General features: G+C 57.4%; 4 protein-coding genes across 4 annotated transcripts; 1 reads left to right on the plus strand and 3 right to left on the minus strand.

Annotated features, from left to right (window-relative positions):
• Positions 1-1,676: 1,676 nt before the first annotated feature.
• Positions 1,677-4,532, minus strand: HRG_04860 (secretory pathway protein sec39 domain-containing protein; the record flags this gene model as incomplete). The annotated part of the gene is made up of 5 exons (XM_044863331.1): positions 1,677-1,934; positions 1,980-2,745; positions 2,797-2,953; positions 3,020-3,079; positions 3,536-4,532. 5 exons carry the CDS (start codon positions 4,530-4,532, stop codon positions 1,677-1,679), a joined length of 2,238 nt encoding a protein of 745 aa, XP_044721945.1.
• Positions 4,533-5,013: 481 nt separating this feature from the next.
• HRG_04861 (NADH:ubiquinone oxidoreductase subunit) lies at positions 5,014-5,495 on the plus strand (the record flags this gene model as incomplete). Its single annotated transcript, XM_044863332.1, has 3 exons — positions 5,014-5,041; positions 5,124-5,263; positions 5,352-5,495. 3 exons carry the CDS (start codon positions 5,014-5,016, stop codon positions 5,493-5,495), a joined length of 312 nt encoding a protein of 103 aa, XP_044721946.1.
• Positions 5,496-9,885: 4,390 nt separating this feature from the next.
• HRG_04862 (myb-like DNA-binding domain-containing protein) lies at positions 9,886-10,800 on the minus strand (the record flags this gene model as incomplete). The annotated part of the gene is made up of 2 exons (XM_044863333.1): positions 9,886-10,410; positions 10,456-10,800. The coding sequence occupies 2 exons, from the start codon at positions 10,798-10,800 to the stop codon at positions 9,886-9,888; spliced, it is 870 nt and encodes a 289-aa protein (XP_044721947.1).
• A 2,272-nt stretch (positions 10,801-13,072) lies between these two features.
• Positions 13,073-16,443, minus strand: HRG_04863 (glycosyl transferase family 41 domain-containing protein; the record flags this gene model as incomplete). Its single annotated transcript, XM_044863334.1, has 5 exons — positions 13,073-13,711; positions 13,786-14,035; positions 14,099-14,395; positions 14,463-16,295; positions 16,355-16,443. 5 exons carry the CDS (start codon positions 16,441-16,443, stop codon positions 13,073-13,075), a joined length of 3,108 nt encoding a protein of 1,035 aa, XP_044721948.1.
• Positions 16,444-18,711: the final 2,268 nt, after the last annotated feature.

Genomic DNA, 18,711 nt, shown 5'->3' on the forward strand with positions numbered 1-18,711 from the left:
TAAGATCGACTCACTCGGGAGTTTCATGCGATGTGCGACAGTATGGGACAAGGGGGAATCAGTATCGATTTCACGGCCTACGCCACTGAGATATTTTCCTTGCTGGTCGATCTTGCAGCGACAGGGATACGGATGGACTACATGTGGCAGCTTCCGGATCTTGCAAAATCAATCACTTCCATCACTCGTCACCTTGCTCGACACTTTCATAGCATTGGCAGCTCAGCAACCGCAACAGACGCCGACCTTGGCTCTTGGTTTCTTTTGACCAGTGTAACCCCGGGGTCATTAAAGCTTCGACTGCGCCGAGCTGCTGCTCTCAGCTTCGTGTATCAATGATCAGAACCACGGTCAATTTGGCTTTCCGAACTTTAGTCGGCCGCGGCTGTCGGCTTCCAGATGAACGCATGCGATCAGGACCGCCTCACTCCGCTGACTGACTTCATCTGATTGTTCGCATTCAATCGTGAACATGCCGCCATCTACGAATCAACAAGCCATTCGCCGTGATCGCACTGTCGCCATCAATAAACCTGCTGCTCGCGGTCACGCATTCTGCTGGGAGCCACCCGCGATAGAAGGACAGTGCGGCACCATGCGTCTACTACACACTCTTCCCATTATGGGCAAAATCGTGGTGGACAGTACACGACAAGAATGGCTTATGAAGCAGGTTGCTCAGCGTACGACGCGCAGAATACCCTAGTCATCATCAGAGATGCTCGCTAATCTATACAGGCATTCGACGAGTGTAATTCTCCATCGACGAGTGTAATCCTCCAAAAGCAGCATCTTCCAGGGTGTTTGGGCCGCTTCAGTTTCGTTGACACCTTGGACACAGCCTCTGTGCCATCTCTCCGGATAAGACTCTACCGGCACCACCGGCCGATGCGCCATCATGGCTCTTGTCATCAGCAATCCAGCAGCTGACAACCAGGACGTTCGCTGGTACAGCTTCCTTTTCTCGCCTGTGGCTGACTTCCCAGTAGTAGCATCTTCCCAGCGAGCGCGATTTAGGAAGCAAGCTTGGACAGACTAGCCAGCGCCAACTCACTTGAGCCAGAGGTACGTGTCCAGCGTCAAAGCTGCCACGGCTATATATGCCCTGGTAGTACCCTGCGATGGATGTGAGTAAGCTTGAGCGTATGATCACGTGAGACTGTTTGATCCCTTTCTTCAATCGAAACCACAGAGTGCCCGGGCACATGCATTGCTTCTCGATCACAAGACTTCTGCAGACCACGTTTGGGTTGCGCAGAAGACTGCGCGCTGTCTTCTCAGCGGCATATCGCGATCCGCATAAGGCTGGTATGAGAAGCGTAGATTGACAGTTGACGAGCTTGCCTGAGCATCGTGTTACTGGAATACGTAGTGAATTTTGCCCAGGGCTATAGCGCCTAAGCAGACATTTTGGCAACAGTATAGTAAGCTGCCTTTGGAAACAGCATTTAAGCTTATTGACTCGTTGCATTCTCATCCCTATCGTGAATTGAGCCATTATGCGGCCTGTCTTGGCTGCCACAAGGTGCAGCAGAGCAGAAGTTTCATACGTTTCTTCTATGCACAAGTACTCAGACAGCCAATGCTCGGAACACACGGTCCCAGGACAAAGTCGTGAGCGCGGCGGCAGAGACGACAAGGGGGCCGGCGAGGTGGGTGAGCCTTTGTTCATTCTCTCAACTTGTTTCCGTCCGGCCCTGATTTACATTGGCCCCAATCAGCCATCCTACGCTTGAGACCAATGTGCCCGTGGCGGCCTCTCTCAGCTGATCCCTTCTCCTGGCACGGCAATTTTCCGGCTCTGTGGGTTCTACAGATGCCGGCGGCCCTCCGGTGACTGCACCTTGTAGGCTCGAGAGTCCCGTGAGGTTTTTCTGGGCGATCTTCGCTGTGGCCCTGGAAAGATCGAAGAGAGACATGGGCGCCTCATCTGCCTGCCGGGCGGCGGCGCTGGCGGTCATGTTCCGAGGCGGGTATACTTTGCCGGGAACTGGGGCATCAAACGTGCCGGGAATGTCGGCCAAGTCTGCCCTGGCGTCCCAGGCAGCCTCATTGGCTGCTTCCTCTTTGATGGCCGAATCCAGCTGCTCTTCACAGCGCCGGAAACTCTTGAGAATATCCTGAAGTTGGCAGGTTGGCGCAATTCTCAGAGCTGTAGCCAGACATTCCATGCGTTGCTCCAGATGCCGGATCTCGGGGTTTCCACTGGCTGTCCCCAGATGGGTCGGCTGCTGAGACCGGTCGGTGCGAAGGTATTGGCCCGCTCCAAGAGCGGCCTGCCACGACCACCTATCGCAAAGACTCTTGGCTTCATCCGGGCCAAGAGTTCCGAGGCGGCTGACGACATACGAATATGCCGTCTCGAAGTCGTCCTCCCGCAGAGCGGCCTCCACACACATGGCGACGATGCGCCTTTCGGTAACAAAGAATCGTGTGTCCCGGTCACCAGTCGATGAGGCCAGAGTCTGATAAGATCTGTCGCGGGAAGGCAGTCCGGCGCGGACCATGTTGATTCCCATTTCCACAAATTCTTGCAAGCGAGTGTATGCCTTGGGATTCTGCTGGAGCACTTTGTCGATGATGGAAATGGGATCAGAGTGAACTCGCAGAACCACGGGACCAAAAGGTTCGCCCTGCTTGAGAACGAGCCGGTAATCACTCAACGCGTGTGTGGCTTTCAAGAGGGCCCGGATACGTTTGGTTCCCGGTAATGCATCGCTCACCGTCCTGGGGAAAGCGTGGATGCTGATGGCGCGTCAGCTGCATGGAAACGACGATGGGGTGGAGGCGAATTACATCTCGTCACATTGCTTCAAGCCGCCCCGAGCGCGGTTCGGGTTCGAGGCGTTGTCAAAGGCGTTGAGGGCAGAGTTGAAAACGACTTCTTGAATCACATCCGCGGCAAGGGGCCTCTCTGCGCCGTCTTCAAACAGTCTTCTCGCGAGCGTATAATCTATAAGCGCATCAGACGAGGCGTCACGGCGCAGGTAGCAAGAAGGGGCTCTCGGGAGGTACATACGCGATTTGACAAGCAGTGCTTTGAGGAACTCGCTTTCAATGTGCTCTCTGGGCACCATCACTAGAACACCTCGGACAGCGCTGGGGGTTGACGTGTTGGCTGTCTGACCCCAGTCACGAAGCCAAAGTATCTCACGTCTTGTTCTTATCCAGAACTCTTCATCAACTAGTTGCGCATTGCTCGATATTGCATGAAACAATTTCCCAACTTCGCTCCTCTGCTCCCTCCCGTCTCCGAGGAAGGCGAGGTCCCCAGCTCTCTTGACGGTGCAAGGTACGCCAAGGTGTGTCAAGATGAATGCACTCAGAACTAGTGTCATCAACAAGCTGGTGGCAGCGTCGCTTGGCAGTGTCAAGGGGTTGCTAGACTGAAGCAGGTCGTTCCTCATGTGCGTTGCCGCCTTCGCTCCGCCAAGGTTCGGAATGTCGACGGTGGACATGTCGGGCAAAGCGCCGAGTGCGTCTTGTAGTGATAAGTCGCCCCGCCCGTGGCCCAAGAGCGATCGTATCTTCGTACACATTCGATAGGAAGCACTGAGGGAGTCGGTCGTGGCCTCCTGCACCATGTACAATGACGCCAGCACTGCTCTGGCATAGCTTTGCTCCAAGTAGCGCTGTCTGGGCTCCGGAAGCTTCAAATTGGCTCCGTGACCGAAGTGAACGTCAGCCGGTCCGTCCCATTGCTCGACTGCATCAGCCATAAACTTCCATGACGTGATCGCCTGGGAGGTAAGCCATTCCAAAGCTTGCTCCCAGCCAGGGCATGAGCCTGGGGTTGGAGCCTGGGAGTCCGCGGTGACCCCGGATTCACCGCCTGCTTCAGCCCAGCGAGTGTCCTGGTACAGCCAGGGTCCTATAAGTCCCCTCAAGTCCCGGCCGAGGTCGCTCTGGGCGTTCTGAGTGCTGCCGCTGCGGGCCAGAAGATATAGGACAGCGTCCGGGCCATCAAGGTTCTGGAACTGGGCTAGAGAATAGGCGGGTGAGGTCTCGGCGTAGTATTCCACGTTCCTCCTCACGAACGGTAAGACGGCCGAGACAATCCAGGTGCGCAGCGCTGGAGAATGGTTGATAAAGGGGACTAGCAGATCGGGGAGGTACGCGAGCATGCCTGTCTCGGCATCCATCCTATGCGCTCTCTGGAAGAGAAAGAGGCTAAGCGAGTCGTCCTTGTCCTGTGTCGGGGCATCAGAGCACTGCAGCTGAGCAAGGTGCAGCTTGTTGGCCTTTTTCGAGGCCAGTTGGTTGGACAGGGCGCTGACGGGAGATGTGTCGAGCTCGAGCTCGAGCTCAGGTCGCGAGACGAGTTCGCCAGCGGCGCTTCCTTGTAGGAAATCCACGTATACGTCTGGCTTGACCGTCTCGGGAAGATGGGTGAGGAGGATTCGTAGCAGAACATGGTTGTGCAGAACGGCCGGATACTGAGCGGCAAGCTGGTCGAGTCCACGCACATCGGCATGAGCAGCGAGATGAACAGCCAAGAGCAACACCTTTGCCGGCGTCAGCGTGCTGCCCATGGCTGCTGACAGAGGACGCCAGTTCCCTGGCCCAGTGCGTGGGGAAGCGAAAGGCCGCACTGCTTCTTCGAGTCGCGATTCCCGCTTCAGCTATTTCGAGGCTGTTGCTGGGATTTGACGACGGAGCGCTCGATGCAGGCAAGCGAGGGCACTTGATGCCAGGCTGATAATTATAGCTGCGCTCACTACGAAGTTGCTGGGTGAGGTAAGGCACGGGATGTCGATTGATTAGTCATTGGCTCGCACCACTCTAGCGCCCCACTGCAGTCACCACCAAGAACTCGGCAACCTTCGCGACAACCATCACGACGGGTGCTTGCTTGCCCACTGTCGGCTCTCCTGCAAGTCGGCCACTCGACAATCATCTCCTCATAATCGGACTAGGTCTCCGGAGCACCGGCTCTTCCGCGAGGCTGCCTTGGTTTTCTCACCCAGCGCGTCACCGACCTGGTTCGTTCGCTACGAAGCGGCTTCATCCTCCATGGCGTCGGGATACGGAATGCACGGCGGTCGGCTTCCCCGCCATTGTTCTGATCTCTTGCCGTTACTCAAGTCTTTGCTGACTGGGCCATATTTTCGTCCCTGTTGCAGGCCCCGGCCGCTGCTTTCCCTTCTGGCAAGATGTCTTCGCTTGCTACGTCGTCAATACCACCGCCGAAGACGACTCGGGAAAGAAGAAGTGCGCAATGCCGCTGGAGGACTACTACGAATGCTTGCATCACAAGAAAGAGGTTGGCGCTCTCCTTTTGACTCTTCCAACCTCCCAATGCCACTGCGTCTCGCAAACAAGCAGCAGCTCACCAGTCCATACACGTGCAGCATGCGAGAGCCCTTGCCATGCAGGCGGCCCAGGCTCGAGCCGATACAGCCACTCCTCGCGACGACGGCCCGAGTGCGACGCAAATACGGAATTTGGGCTTGCTTGGCAAGAAGGAGGATACGAAAAGGGTCCTAGGACGTTAGACAGGCCCAGGGCATGAGTCTCCGCTGTACACACTTGCCGGATCTCTCGCTCCCATCTTGTGTCGTTGTCACCATTTCGGGCCGGGCTAAACGGCGAGCGGCGAGGAAATCAAGGCTAAGGGGTTGCAGACGAGGGGAGATGAATCAAGCTTGTTGCTTGACCAATATATCGTACGTCCATTCTCGCTCCCTCGCTCATCAGTGTTCCTGTTCCAGCCGTGCGCCATAGGCTCGGTGCTTGTCCGGCGGGAACAGAACCTGAACCATGCTCGTGGGACTCGGAACAAGTATTTTGGGTTGGTGAATTACAGGGCTGCGGACATGGTGCTCGTGGGCATATACCTGGGAGCTGACAAGGAGCTTATTCCAAGCGTTGTGCCGAGTCAGCGGAGGGCACTCAGCTGCTCGACGTGTTTGCGTTGCTGAGGACTACTCTCGCCCCGTCTCGACTCTTGGTGGGTTGCACATGGTCTATTGACGCCGCCGTTTGGGACTGTGGGTCACGACAGTCGCTTTTTGCTGATTCGCTGCCTCCCGTACTGGATGGATTCCCTAGCCACATCTCCCTTGGCTTTGCCATGCGCGGCCTGCCACGCCGCGGTGTATTCCCCTGGTGGAGGAAGACGGGTGGACGGAGGATTTGCCCGAGGTTAGATGTCGAGCCTCAGACGATGGCCCAGTTGTGTCGCACACGCATGGTTCCGCGGGTCGTGGGTACGTGGCGGTTGGGTTGAACAAGGTGTCGACGCGACGTGGGTGCCTCGGCTCGTCCGTCCGGGAACCGAAAAGAGACGGAGGGCTTCTAAAAGGCGCGCCATTGTGGGTGCTGCCAGAGAGGGGGATTCGGGCAGCGGTGGAGGCTTTGAAACCCGCCCCCACAGGTGTGTTCCGGGGCTCGTCGCTACCGGGTAGCGGTGGAGGGAAGGGGGAAGAGGGTGCGTGTGGATGCGCCGCATTCCCCGGTGCGCGCCCGACATTGTTGCACACGCGGGCTGGGAATCCGAAATTCTTCGGTTGATGAACGGGATTTTTCCCGCGACGATTTGTCCCACCCCCCGGGGAACCCTCCTCATTGGCGGTAAGCAGGGGGGGGGACTGTACTGTATAAAAAGATACTGCACTGTACTGCACTGTACACCCAGGACTCTGACGCGAGCAACGGCTGGACTTGCGGATGCCCACTTTTGACAACTGCCTGTCATACACCCATATACCATATACAGCGACTTCGGCCCGATGGAACCGGACTCGGCCCGTCCTGGCTACTAACTGAGCTTTTCGTGTCGGGATTGCGACGGTCCTGGCGGCCCTCGGGTACCGGGAAGTGGAAGGCCAAGAAGAGCCGTGCCCAAAGTAAGTTACAGCCAGGAAAAGAAACGACGGAAAGGAGAAAAGAAAGAACGAGGCAACGGTGAGACTAAAGATACACTCCTCCAGGGCATCTGGGGCATATCTAGATTTGTACCAGTTATGTATGTGCTTACTCTGCATGTCTTGGAGCACCGCTTCCGTTGTTTTGGGGTCGAGAGTAACTTACCGTCCCATGCACCCACCATGCATGCATGCATGCCTCGTCACTAATCACGGCCCCATCCGGATCAGTCCTGGTGTCTCGGACCCGACAACGGCTGGCAATTTCAACGCCGTCCGCCAACGGCTCGACAGCAGCCACGCCGTTGGCCCTCGTCCAAGACAAGGTCGACTGCACTGTACCTACCCTGCCGGCCAGGATCTCTCGGCGACCCGTGTTAACCATGTATGTAGTATGTACAGTACATATGGTTGTGGCCACATTTTCCTTCGCCCACGGGGTCGACACCCTCGCTCAACGGCCTTGGCATGCTGGAATCAGGAGGGTCGCCGGCCACCACAACTTCCATCGTCTTCGTCGCGACACCCGGTCCCGGCGTTTTGTCGGTTGGGTGCCAGCTGCAACGGCCTCCGCATCCGTGCCAGAGCGAGAAGAAGGGGGGCCAGACAGGGGTGCTCCAGCCTCCGAGGACCAATCCTGTCCACCCCCACCCCCTTGTCCCCTCTGTGCACTGTATCTTTACCGTGGGCAGGGATGTAAGATCAGTGACGTAGGCATGCTGTATGACGAGGCTTGTACTGTACTATAAGGAGAATGCTGCACAGTACCGTCGCTTGGGCGGGCGTGTGCGTCGGGGGCGTCCCCGAAGACGCAACGGCCAAGGCCCACTGGGCTCGTAACCAATCTCTTTGCGCGGAACACAGTGGACACAGGCCGTCAACTTGTGGATATCAGTACTAATTACCCAGGCAGCTCGGCGTTGAGATTAGACAACCGGCGTTCCTCGGGACAGTCGACAGTTGGTTCAAGCCTCTTTCCATGGGCGGAAGGCGGCAAGTTGCAAAGCGCCGCTCTCGGCCATGGCGTGGGGGGAAAAGGACGGTGATTGTCAAGCAAATGCACTCTGTTCCAAGGTGGTGCGGCACCGTCTACTTCCGTCTCGGCGTACGACCAACCAGCCAAGTCATCCGCCCACCCGGAAGACGTAGAACAAACAGGAAGAAGAGGCGAGGACTCGGGATGAGAGAGAACTTGCAGGGCGGGTGCTCCAAGGGGTGTCCGAGAGGCCAGGAGTGAACCCGTCCAGAGGACATTTCCCCAACGGCCAGCGGCAACATGGAAGCCACTGGGCCCGTGGTCACCAAACCGCATCGGGAAACCGAGGAAGTGGTTCAACGCCCTCTCCGTTCATTTGCTGGGCCATGGCAGATGGTCCCCAGAGACATGCCGCGAGGTACGACGAAAGAGTTTGCCGAGACTCGTCAAGGTCGCCAATAAGAGCTAGGGGTCATGGCAGTTTCCATACCTCGCTAAGTATACGGAGTAGCAGTCGCCGAGTGCTTAACCGGTAACTTATAAGGTACTGTAGCTGCTCCTCAAGAGCACAACTCAAGAGCACAATGCCCGCTTACAAGCATGTGCCTTGATAGGTATCCGTACACTCGATCAAGTGAAGAGACGTTGGGAAGGCGGGCAAAAGTCGGTGCCGAGCGAAAGCATTTCAATCGGCGGTACCTGGCATCTACGAGTAATTAACTAATAGTGCCTATCAAGATGCCCTCGTACACATTTAGGTTGCGTGCGTGTGGGAGGTAGAGGTACCTATGCATCGCTCGCGTATGCAGTACCTACGGATACCAAGGCACACCTCAACCTTATCTCCCACGTACCTGGGTGGGGCGGAGCGGGGAGCTTGACTGCCAAAGTCCCTCTTGGGTACTTTGCACAGTCCCGCATACAGTACGGACACAGTGACAGGCTTGTCCCGTCCCCCTCAGTCGCATCGCTGCCGATCGCGAACCGGCTCCATTATTCCAAATCTTGCTCGCATCTTAGCTGCACCGCTCAACCTAATTTCGACAGGCCCTTCCGGGAAGCGGGGAAGAAGCCCGTGATGCTCTTTTAAGCCTTCGACCGGCTTGGCCCGCTGCATCCATCAACCTTGGCCCCAACTTGCCGCCTACGGATGAGCGAGACGCAAAACGCTTCTCCTCGGCTCAACCAGTCAAGACGGTAAACGTTGCTGCCAGACACGACGTGGACGTCTTACCAACCGGACCGCAAAGGCAAAAAAAATAAACCAGCGCAGAGTAACGCAACAAGAAAAAGAAAGGAAAACAAGAACACGTCATGTTTCAATTGGTAAAAACTCTACCCCCCCTTTTCTTTTCCTTCCTGTACTTTCGTACTTGCACCACAAGACGGAGAGACACAGACAGGGTGACTCCCAAGCTCGGAACCAAGGAGAAAGGAGGAAATTGATTTTGCGCCTCTTTCCCTACTGTCGTCGAAGCCCTCCCGACTGCTCCAGGCCCGGCCCAACAACACTGCGCACCAAGGATCCATCTCTAGACACGCCTACGTAGCCTTAGCACCCCGACGATGCAGACATGGCAGTAACTGAACGGGGTGAAATCCATCAGACAGAGCTGGGTATTAATGAATGCTCCTGAAACTCTATTTGGCCCCAAGAGCGCGACCCCGTGTGAGAGTTCTGCAAAGAGCTGCCTTTGAACATTCATGAGCGGTACCACCATGACACTCGATCCGACCCAACCTGCTGCTGCCCGCATGTTGCCTGTCACACTGCGTCACCGACGGCGTTGCCACTCGAGGCCACGCTTCCATCAGGCGCCTGCTTCATCCGTCCAAGAAAAAAAAAATCAAAGTACTTCCCGAGTCAGTGCTCATGGCATCGTCGCCTCCACAGCAGACGACGCGAATCGTGCGTGTACAAACGCACATTGTTTTTCTCCCTCCTCGCAGCATGGATTCGACCCTGGGCCTCAGCATATGAGCGGGCTTCGGAAATGGCATCATCATGCTGAAAGGCTCATATGGCCATGATTGTAGCCTTTGTCAACCAAGCAGCGTCGCCAGCCTCATCCTCGAGTCCCTATCTCGAGTGGCAGGCTCGGACCCGGACCCGGCCTGCTGCTGCTGCTCTTGGCTCTGCACAGGTGAGTTGGGCGCCGTTGGCAGCTGACCCAGGGCTCCTGCCAGAGGCGGACGAGGTTGCGACCCGGGCTGGCCATTTTGGGGAGCCAAGGAGCTGAGACTGGGCAGGCGGGCACCCCTAGACCTTGAAGCCTGCCATGTTCGCAAGGGCGGCAGCTCAATGGGAGTCTGGTCCAGGACTCGCGAGCTGCCAGCCGGCGACGTCGTGTAGTTGGAGCCGGCATCCGACTCCGCGGGCTCAGATGAGCAGGGCGAGGGTAAAGGCGCCTCACCCCATAGGACATGACGGTGGAGTACATGGCCGTCGGCGGCTGGAGAGCGAGGGCAGGCGGCCGACCGAGGAAATGGGAGGCCACCCGGTCTCACCATGGGCAAGGGCACAACCCGTGGACACCTGTCGTCGTCAAAAAAGGCGTGTGTGTGTGTCTGTGCATGCGCGTATGCGTGGGATGGTGCTGCTGGCGTGTGTACCACGGCGCGGCGGCGGTCGAGGCGCTTGCGGCGATTCTGGCTACCGTTCCACCAATTCTTGACGGCGTTGTCGCTCCGGCCATGGAGTCGACGGGCGATTTCGGCCCAGCGCTTGCCAATCTCGTGTACAAGGCGTTCGATTTGCAGACCCTCCTCAGGAGTGATGGGCTCGTGGTTTAGCGTCGGCTTCAGGTTCTGGTGATAGCGCTCGCGACACTGCTTGGGGGTGCGCGAGCCCAGTGTCTGGGCTATGCGAACCCAGTTGAGAGGGCCATGTGCATGGACGAGCTGCATCAAATACTTGTCCTCTAAATTAGACCATGGTCCTCTTCGATGGCATGGCATGGCGACTTCGGCGGGTGTTGACCCGTCCTCTGCCGTCGTAGGCGGCGAAAAGGAATCGGCTGGTGAGCTGTCGAACGGCATCCGCTCCCAAATCCGGCTCGGGCTCCGTCCGGCTTGAGCTCCAGGCCCGGATGACACCTTGGACGCTAATGGCCGCTGTTCCTCGATGTCGGGTCGACTCCACCGCGGATGCCGGGTGGGTGGATGGACGAGATGGGGACGGTAAATGGTTGAGTGCTGCTGGACGAAGTCGAGAATGGGCTTTTTCCCTTTGCTTGGTGAAGGCCGAGGTTGAGAATAGAGTGGGCGAGTCGATAAAGCGTTTCGAGGGGATGTGGGAGCTCTGGTTGCAACAAGGACTCGGATGAGATTGTATTGAGTGAGATCTCGGTTTGTGTTGTTAGGCAGGCGAGGCGAGGCGAGGCACGGGAAGCAGGTGAGTAAAAAGGGTAGGTGATCCAACGTCCTGCGGGAGAGGGAGGGCGTGGGAACGGACGGGAAGCAGACAGGGGACAAGGGTGGAGAGGAGAGGTGTGTGAGGGGAAGAGACAGGAGGGGGTGGGCCTAGAGAAGCCAAAGTGTAAAAGAAGCAAGTTCCCAGGAATGGCAGATGGCGCCTGTTGGTTTTGTTGATACAGCAGCCGAACGGGGTCATGATGGCACAAGTCGACGATGGCCGGCCCTCAGGAACTCAGCATGTCGGTGCGGTAGGTGGGTGCCCAGGCACGTTAGTTGGGCGGCACGCAATGGAGAGCGTCATTGGAGGGTGATGATGGGCTGGGTTCAGGCAGGAGGGAACTCTCGTAGATGCACGCTGCCTACCTACCTAGGTAGGTAAGGTACCTATCCGTACTCTGTACATCCATCCAGACCTACCTTAGGTACCTAACCTGGGTACGTACCACGACCTTTTTTTTTTTTGAAATTCTCCCCCTTCAGCCATCACTTAAGTGTTCCGACTCGGAACTCTCTGCCCTCTCGCGTGACGCCTGCGGACCTCGTGGTCGAGACGAGACATGGCCGTAGCTTGGCCGCCGACTGCGTGGAAATGCGCCCGACAAACGCAAGCGGCCATTCGTTTCCAGGCGGGCGCGACAGGTCATTTGCCGGCCTGGAGAAGAGGCCTGCTGTATCCGTACAGTACGTCCACCACGGTTGGCCGGACCGGGGCACATGCACGCCTCCCTCGACTGGTGAGCTCGAACGACCAAAACCTTGGAAATAGCTAAATACAAACTAGATCTGCAGCCGGGATGGCGCTGTCAACCAAGCTGGGGCTTGTTGGATGCCCACTCACTTCAGCAACAAGGCTCGGGGGCGTCAGCTTAGCAACAGAGCTTCGTCTGCGACACAGTGTCTCTCTGGATCTTGCCGCGCCGCGCTACCTTGCGGTACATGCGGGTGCCTGTCAAATGCGGAGCTGGCCCATCCCCCTCCGTGGTAGCGGTATGGAGCCCACCAGCAAGGTTCCGGCTCAACTTGGCTTGAACTGCCTGCATATGCTAATGCTCCGTCGTCTGGTGCTGCGCCGCCAATGGGACAGAGTTCCCGTGACGTGCCTCTACATGTTCAGTGCACAATGTGATTGCATCAGCCACGGGCTTGCCTGTGCCGATGCTGCACCGTATTGGGATGCATGTGCCCCAGTGTCTAATTCATGTACTGTACGTGCGTATTCCCTAACGAGCTGCTCCACGCCAACGACACTTGGTGCCCAAGTATCGTGCATGCCCTGCTGTCAACCGCGCCAAGACGACCGGGGCTCCCTGGTCGCTCCCGAATATACTCGGTCGCAAGGGCCCACACACCACAGCCACGTCGTCGGTTCTCGGAGCTCCGCCGCATCTGCTGCCCCTGCTGCATGTACTGTAGATGTTTGCACTCCTTTTGCAACTACCCAGCTCGGATCCCGCACTCCGCATCGTCCCGCCTTCATCTTCCTAGAATGCTCACTGGCTGTCAGGAAACAGCCCAGCTAGCCATGCGCCTCAGCCACTCACTCTCCCGCGTCGACAAGAGGCGGGCTGGGCGAATAATCCCTGCGAGGCTGAGGCACCATGGGCACGGAGCGAGGCCGGCTTCAGGTAACGGGCACGTTGTGGCATTGTTACACAGTCTCTCCGTCCTAACGAGGCGTGCACTCGCAGTCGGTTCCGCAGCACAATGCGGCAGGCTAGTCGTCGTCGTCATATCCCCTTTGGTCGTCGTCATCATTGCTGTCGTCGTGGCCGCCGGACCTTCTTCCGCCGTCACCCTGCCTACGTCCCTGGGCTCACAGGTATATGTCGCCTCCTACCCCATCCACCCATCGCCGCCACGACTCCTCGTATGCACCTTCGACATCCTCCACCCAACGTCGTGTGTTGAACAGCCCGCAGCGCCATTTGCAATCCCACAGAAGCTGGCGTATCTCTGCCAGTCTGCCTCGGCCCTCCTTGAGCCCCTCCTCGCCCATGTCCACATAAGCCAGGTTGCCCGCTAGCTCCACCGCCATCTGTTCGTATTGCGCCTCGTCCTCTGCAATCAATTCCCGCCCCACCTGGCGACCCTCGGCTGACTGTGGTAGGGCCCCGCGCAGTACCGAAGCAGCCATGCGCGAGCACATCTTGAAAGGGTAGCGCGGGAGAGTCAGCAGCGGCGTGCTGGACCACAACACGTCTGCAGCTGTTGTATGAGCATTGCATTCGGGTGTGTCAAGGAAGAGGTCGCACACTCGGGCGCGCGAAATGTGCTGATTCTTCGGAGCAACGTCGGTGAAGATGAGGCGGCTCGCAACTTCGGATCCTGCCCACGCCTCGGCCGTCGCCCGCAGGTTGCTTTCGCCAGGTTCGGGGAAACGAAGGAGCCAAAGCACGGCATTCGAAACCCGCGACAAGATCCGGAGCCATGACCGAAACGTTGTCGGCTCAATCTATCATTTGACGAGTGCCGTCAGGCGTCAGCTTTTTATGCCACCGTGGCCGGCGATTCGCGGCCGAGGCTCACCTTGTATAACTGATTGAAGTTACCCATGATGACGACCTCATCTGCTATGCTCGGAAAGAGCTCCCTGCGCATGCTCCACCTCCGGCGCTTCTCTTCTTCCCATGTAATTTCCTTCTCACTGCTTGCGCACGACTGCGCATGATCGCAGCAGAAAAAGGTGTCGCGGCAAAAGATGATATTCTCAGAGTACATCCATTCACCTTCGCCACCTTCCGTGCTGTCGTGGAACACGTCCTCGATCCTGACGTTGCTGCGCCACGGACGCAGTGTCGAAGGGGGAATGGCCGTCGTGTCCGCCAGTATGTAGTCACACCATTCGGCCCCCAGGCTGCCCGCAAAACCCATAAAGGACATTTGAATCGGTGCCGGCCTGGCAGCAAAGACCTCATTCCGGGCCCCTCTGGTATAGCCGTTGAGGTTAACCAAAATATGCACATGGTCTCGGGTAATTTGCTCAATCAGTTTGTCCGGCGACCAGTTGCTGACATCACGAAACACGGGAGCTTCTCTCTCAATCTGCTGCCTGTGAACGGACCTGTCGCTGGGCGTTGTGGCATAGCAGATCGCCCGGACACGCATCGGGTTGTGAAGGCCGAAGACTGATTGCATCCTATGTTGGATAAAAGGTTAACCCATGAGCAGGCGCCGCAAGACGCAGCAGAAAGGGTTACGCCTACAAGTGAGCCAGGGGATGGTTGTTGAAGTCTGAAGATATGTAACCAACGTTCAGCTGAGGTTTCGGCGGCGGCGGCGGCGGGTACACCGTGGCCGGGAGCCAGGGCGATCGCAGAGTGGAACAGGATATCCGCATCGCATTACGCTGAGATATCGCCCGTATGTCGCTGGCAGATAGCGGGCAAGTGAAGGTATGGAAAGGGAGGACAGTCGGTGCGGCGGGGACCGTCAGATTGGGAGGTGGTTGTGCCCTGGCGTACGGCGATTTCGATCCTGCGCCATCGACGTAGAGGTCCAAATACCATCTGCGGAGAGCCACCCGTGTAGCTCGCTCCACCAGGCGTATTACTCGTGACCCTTCCCAAGGCTTTCCCGCCCATTGCCGAATCGCCTCGTCTAGCTGAAAGGACTCGTCTTCGCAGAGATGCTTGAGCTGCTCAACCAAAGCACCGACAACTGGTCCCTGGAGCGCATGCTGACCCCAGCGCGAGGCATCCCTGAGTTGCTGGGCCACAATGTCCACAACGCGCCCGGCCAGGCCGCCCCCACTGCAACTCGCCCGGGCGTCGACAAGTTTCCCTTCGTCGTCAACATGCCATCGGTCGTATCTGCCCGAAGCCAGCATCACCCCGCCGCGGCCCCGCCAGCTGCAGACGGAGTTGAGTGCCGTAAAAAGGCCACACACCGCCTCGGCAAAATCTGGATTCGAGGTCACGGCACGACGATAGTATGCGATGGCATCGTTGATTCGGCCCTTGTCCTTGACTGCGTTGGCAAGGTTTGTCAAGGCAATGTCGAATGTTCCGTCGCACGAGACGGCGCGCTCGTACATCTGTATCGCGAGATCCAACTGGCCAATGTCCTTCAGGAGGCTGCCAAGATTAGTGTGTAGATGGACATGCTTTGAGTCCAGCCGCAAGCCATAGTTGTAATACGCCAGGGCGAGGGCCATGCCACTCCCCGGGGTGATGCCCGGCAGGCTTGCTTGAGGAAAGTCTCTCACGAATGTCTTGGACGTCCACAGCGCCGTCTGCTGAATCCCGGCAAGCAGAATGCCGACGTTATTCGCCGTGGAGGGGCTCTCTTGGAGAGAGAGCGAAAGGTAGTAGAGAGCCAGAATGTCGCCAACACTTGACGGCGTGCGTGAAGTCGCGCTGCCACTAGACATGGCGTCTTGGAAAATCTTGGCAAGCGAAAGAAGTGAGTTGCTGGTTGTCTGTATCGCTGCCCGTTTCGAAACCGCATTCCGTACGAAAAGGAGACCAGGCAGCTCGCCGCCCCCGCTAAACACGAGCTGAGCCGTGCGTCGAGCCCTTTCCGGTGGCAACATAAGGGGGCGCAATGCTCGATCTTCGGAGCCAGCCGAGGCCGAGTTGGGGTCCGCGGGCGACAAGACAGCCTGAACGCGTCGTATCAGATCCTGTATGCCGTCCAGCCGCCGTCCAACACTGATCAACACGGCCTCCTCAAACGCTTCGGAAGCTTTCTCAACATCTTTCAAACTGTAGAGCATCGTTCCTTTGGCATGGACGAGGGCGAGTATCCTGGCATTCTCGCTTGCCGGCAGCGCATACCCGCTTAGATCATGATCCCGGCCTTCTGCATGGCCACATTCATGGCCTCTCGGCAATGAGATCCTCAAGGCTCGCTGTACATAGGAGATGACCTCGACGGCCTCTCTACTCCGCCTCTTGTACAAGAGGCCCACCAGATGCTCAGTAGCCTCTAGGTAGCTGGGACGTAGCTTGACCGCCCTGAGCCAAAGCTGTTCAGCTTCGGCCTGTCGACTGAGGCAAAACATGGTGGCGGCCATATTAGTAATAGCCTCGACATGACTGTGAAAATGGTCAGATAACCAAACGTCCACTTCAAGACGACCTGCGACGGCTGTTACCTCGAGTCTATCTCTAGGATCCTCGAGAACCATTCCAGGGCCACTTCATAGTGCTCTAGTCCATAGTGAAGGCAGCCTCCCAGTAACATTCCATCCAGCCACTTCCAGCCGCTTTGCTCGCAAAGGCTGTTGAGGACCTCTAGCGAAGATACGGCATTGTTCAAAGGTGTGGCTCGAACGACTGAAGGGGTGTTGATTAGCAACGCAGCAGAGCCTGGGGCAATATACTGCTTGTCGTTTGTCACATCGAGCTGGCCAGATCCGGATAGGGGTGGATGATGCGGGTGAGAGCCGTATTGACCTTCAAGCCCCGTCGTGAAAAAGTCGCCTGAGGGTCGGCTGCCTATTGCGCCATCTTTAAGTAGAGATGCGCCGCCGTCCACAAGGCCGCTTCCACGGGAGCTTTGTGAGGGCCCGGGCCCGGTTTTCCGTGGTTTAGGGTATGCTGGAAGCCTATACGTGGTTCCGGGTCCAGAGTTCGTTTTTAGAGCATTGGCTCTCCCGTTCGCCTGGAGGAATGCTAGTAGATCGAGATAGCATTGATGAGCATGGGCCAAAGTTTTCTCCTTGAAGCCAGACTGGCCGATCCGTCCAGGTACGCGCCGCATGTAGGGTGCTGGTGCATTTGGGCCCAAGATTTTGTCCCGAGCTGGAGAGTCGGCGGCTGTAGGCTCAACATGGCGGACACTGTCGGGAGATCGCATACAGTCGAGGGAGCCGGGAGAGAGTTGTTCCACCAGATGACAGAGCACGGGACGGCCGATGGAGTTATGATCAGGTGGACCGTAGCTCAACGCGTAGGCCTGGGAGTGCTTAGGGGTCCTGTAGTCCCATGGCAAGGAGCCCTGTTGCCAGACAGTGTGGCCGAGTGGAAAGTACCCGCCCATCGGTAACGGAGGAGGACACATGGCACGTACATTGTACTCGTTTGCTCGTAGAACCGGCTGGTACATATTCAAGCCGAAGTGTGGAGGCTCACGATGAATGCCAAGGGCCCCTGGTGGATGGTCGCTTGAGGGAGTCTGCAACGAGCCGAAGTGGGGCGTCAACCTTCGAGCGATCGAGGGCCAGAGCGAGGCCGGCAGGCTGTTGGCTTGTACTGCGGCATCCTGGGCGTGCTCAGAAGCAAGTAGACAGCCTGGCCAAGCATGGCCGAGCGGGCGAGACGGTACGTCGAGCGTAGCGAGAGGCTCGAAGCCGGCCGAGGCGGCGATTATCATGTGCTTCAAGGGAGGCGGACCAGAAGAAAGTTGACTCGGAGAGCCATCATAGCCCGCGTCAACGGTCCCATTCGGGGTCTTTCGGCGAAGCCTATGCTCGGTGGGCGGTAGCGGAACTTGTGCTGTTGGGACTTGCTGAGGTAGGTGCGATTGAGATACTCGAATGGGAAGACAGCGCCGGTACGGCGGTGGAAAATCTTGCGACTGGCGAGAACGGGGCGGAGCGGCGTCGGCGGCGTTGTTGAGATCACGATCACGGATAGGAAGGGTTCCGGCGAAAGCACCGAAGGTCGGAAGCGGAGGTACCGGACGAGAATGCATCTGGAGAGCAGGTATCATGTCGAGCGACGAAACGAGCTGAGGAATAAGAGAGGCGAGGAGAGGGGGACGGTAAGGAAGCTGGCAGGTCAGCAATCACTTGCAGCCTGCCGCTCAACGCATGGCTGACGGCGTGGGCGAGATGATAAGCATCTGGGGCTGGGCTGACGTCTGTAGAACCGACGCAGGTATTAGATAGTGAGGAGCACCCTTTGGCAGGTGCTTGCGATCAAAGAACCGACAGCCTCGAAACGAAGATGTCACCCGCTCGACTGTCCGAGTCACGCTGGCTTGCGGCCTGACGATGCTGCTGGCTGCAGCTGCAGCCCTGGGGTAGGCAAGAGCAAATATGAAACCCGACAGGACGTGGGCGCGCAAGGCGGGAGCAGAGGACTCGAGAAAACGGCTAGGCCGAGCGTCTGTCCAGAGCTCCAGAAGGGTGTGGGAAGCGGGGTGGATTGACGAGGCGAAAATCGCGAGGAAATGAGGATTCGTCGGCAGGGTTGAGAGGTCGCACTAGTTGTCTTCTGTACAACGTGCCGCTGACCGGGTCGGGTGCGAACCACGTGTACTGCCTCGTAGCACGCGAGAAAAAAACAACCACCAGAAATACGAAAAGAGGAGGTGGAGCAAAATAACTACCACGAGGAATTAGGAGAAACAACAACAAGTGGGTCCTGAATAAAGTGAGAATGTAAAATTGTACACTAATGTCTTACTAATTGCCTACGCTATCTATAATTTACAGCTCAGACCGAAAACAATACATCTTTTAACCGTTTTCTTATAAGTACTTTGATATTTTGTTAGACTGTCAAT

This window comes from Hirsutella rhossiliensis, assembly GCF_020360975.1.
Source record: "Hirsutella rhossiliensis strain HR02 chromosome Unknown scaffold00004, whole genome shotgun sequence".
Lineage (NCBI taxonomy): Eukaryota > Fungi > Ascomycota > Sordariomycetes > Hypocreales > Ophiocordycipitaceae > Hirsutella > Hirsutella rhossiliensis.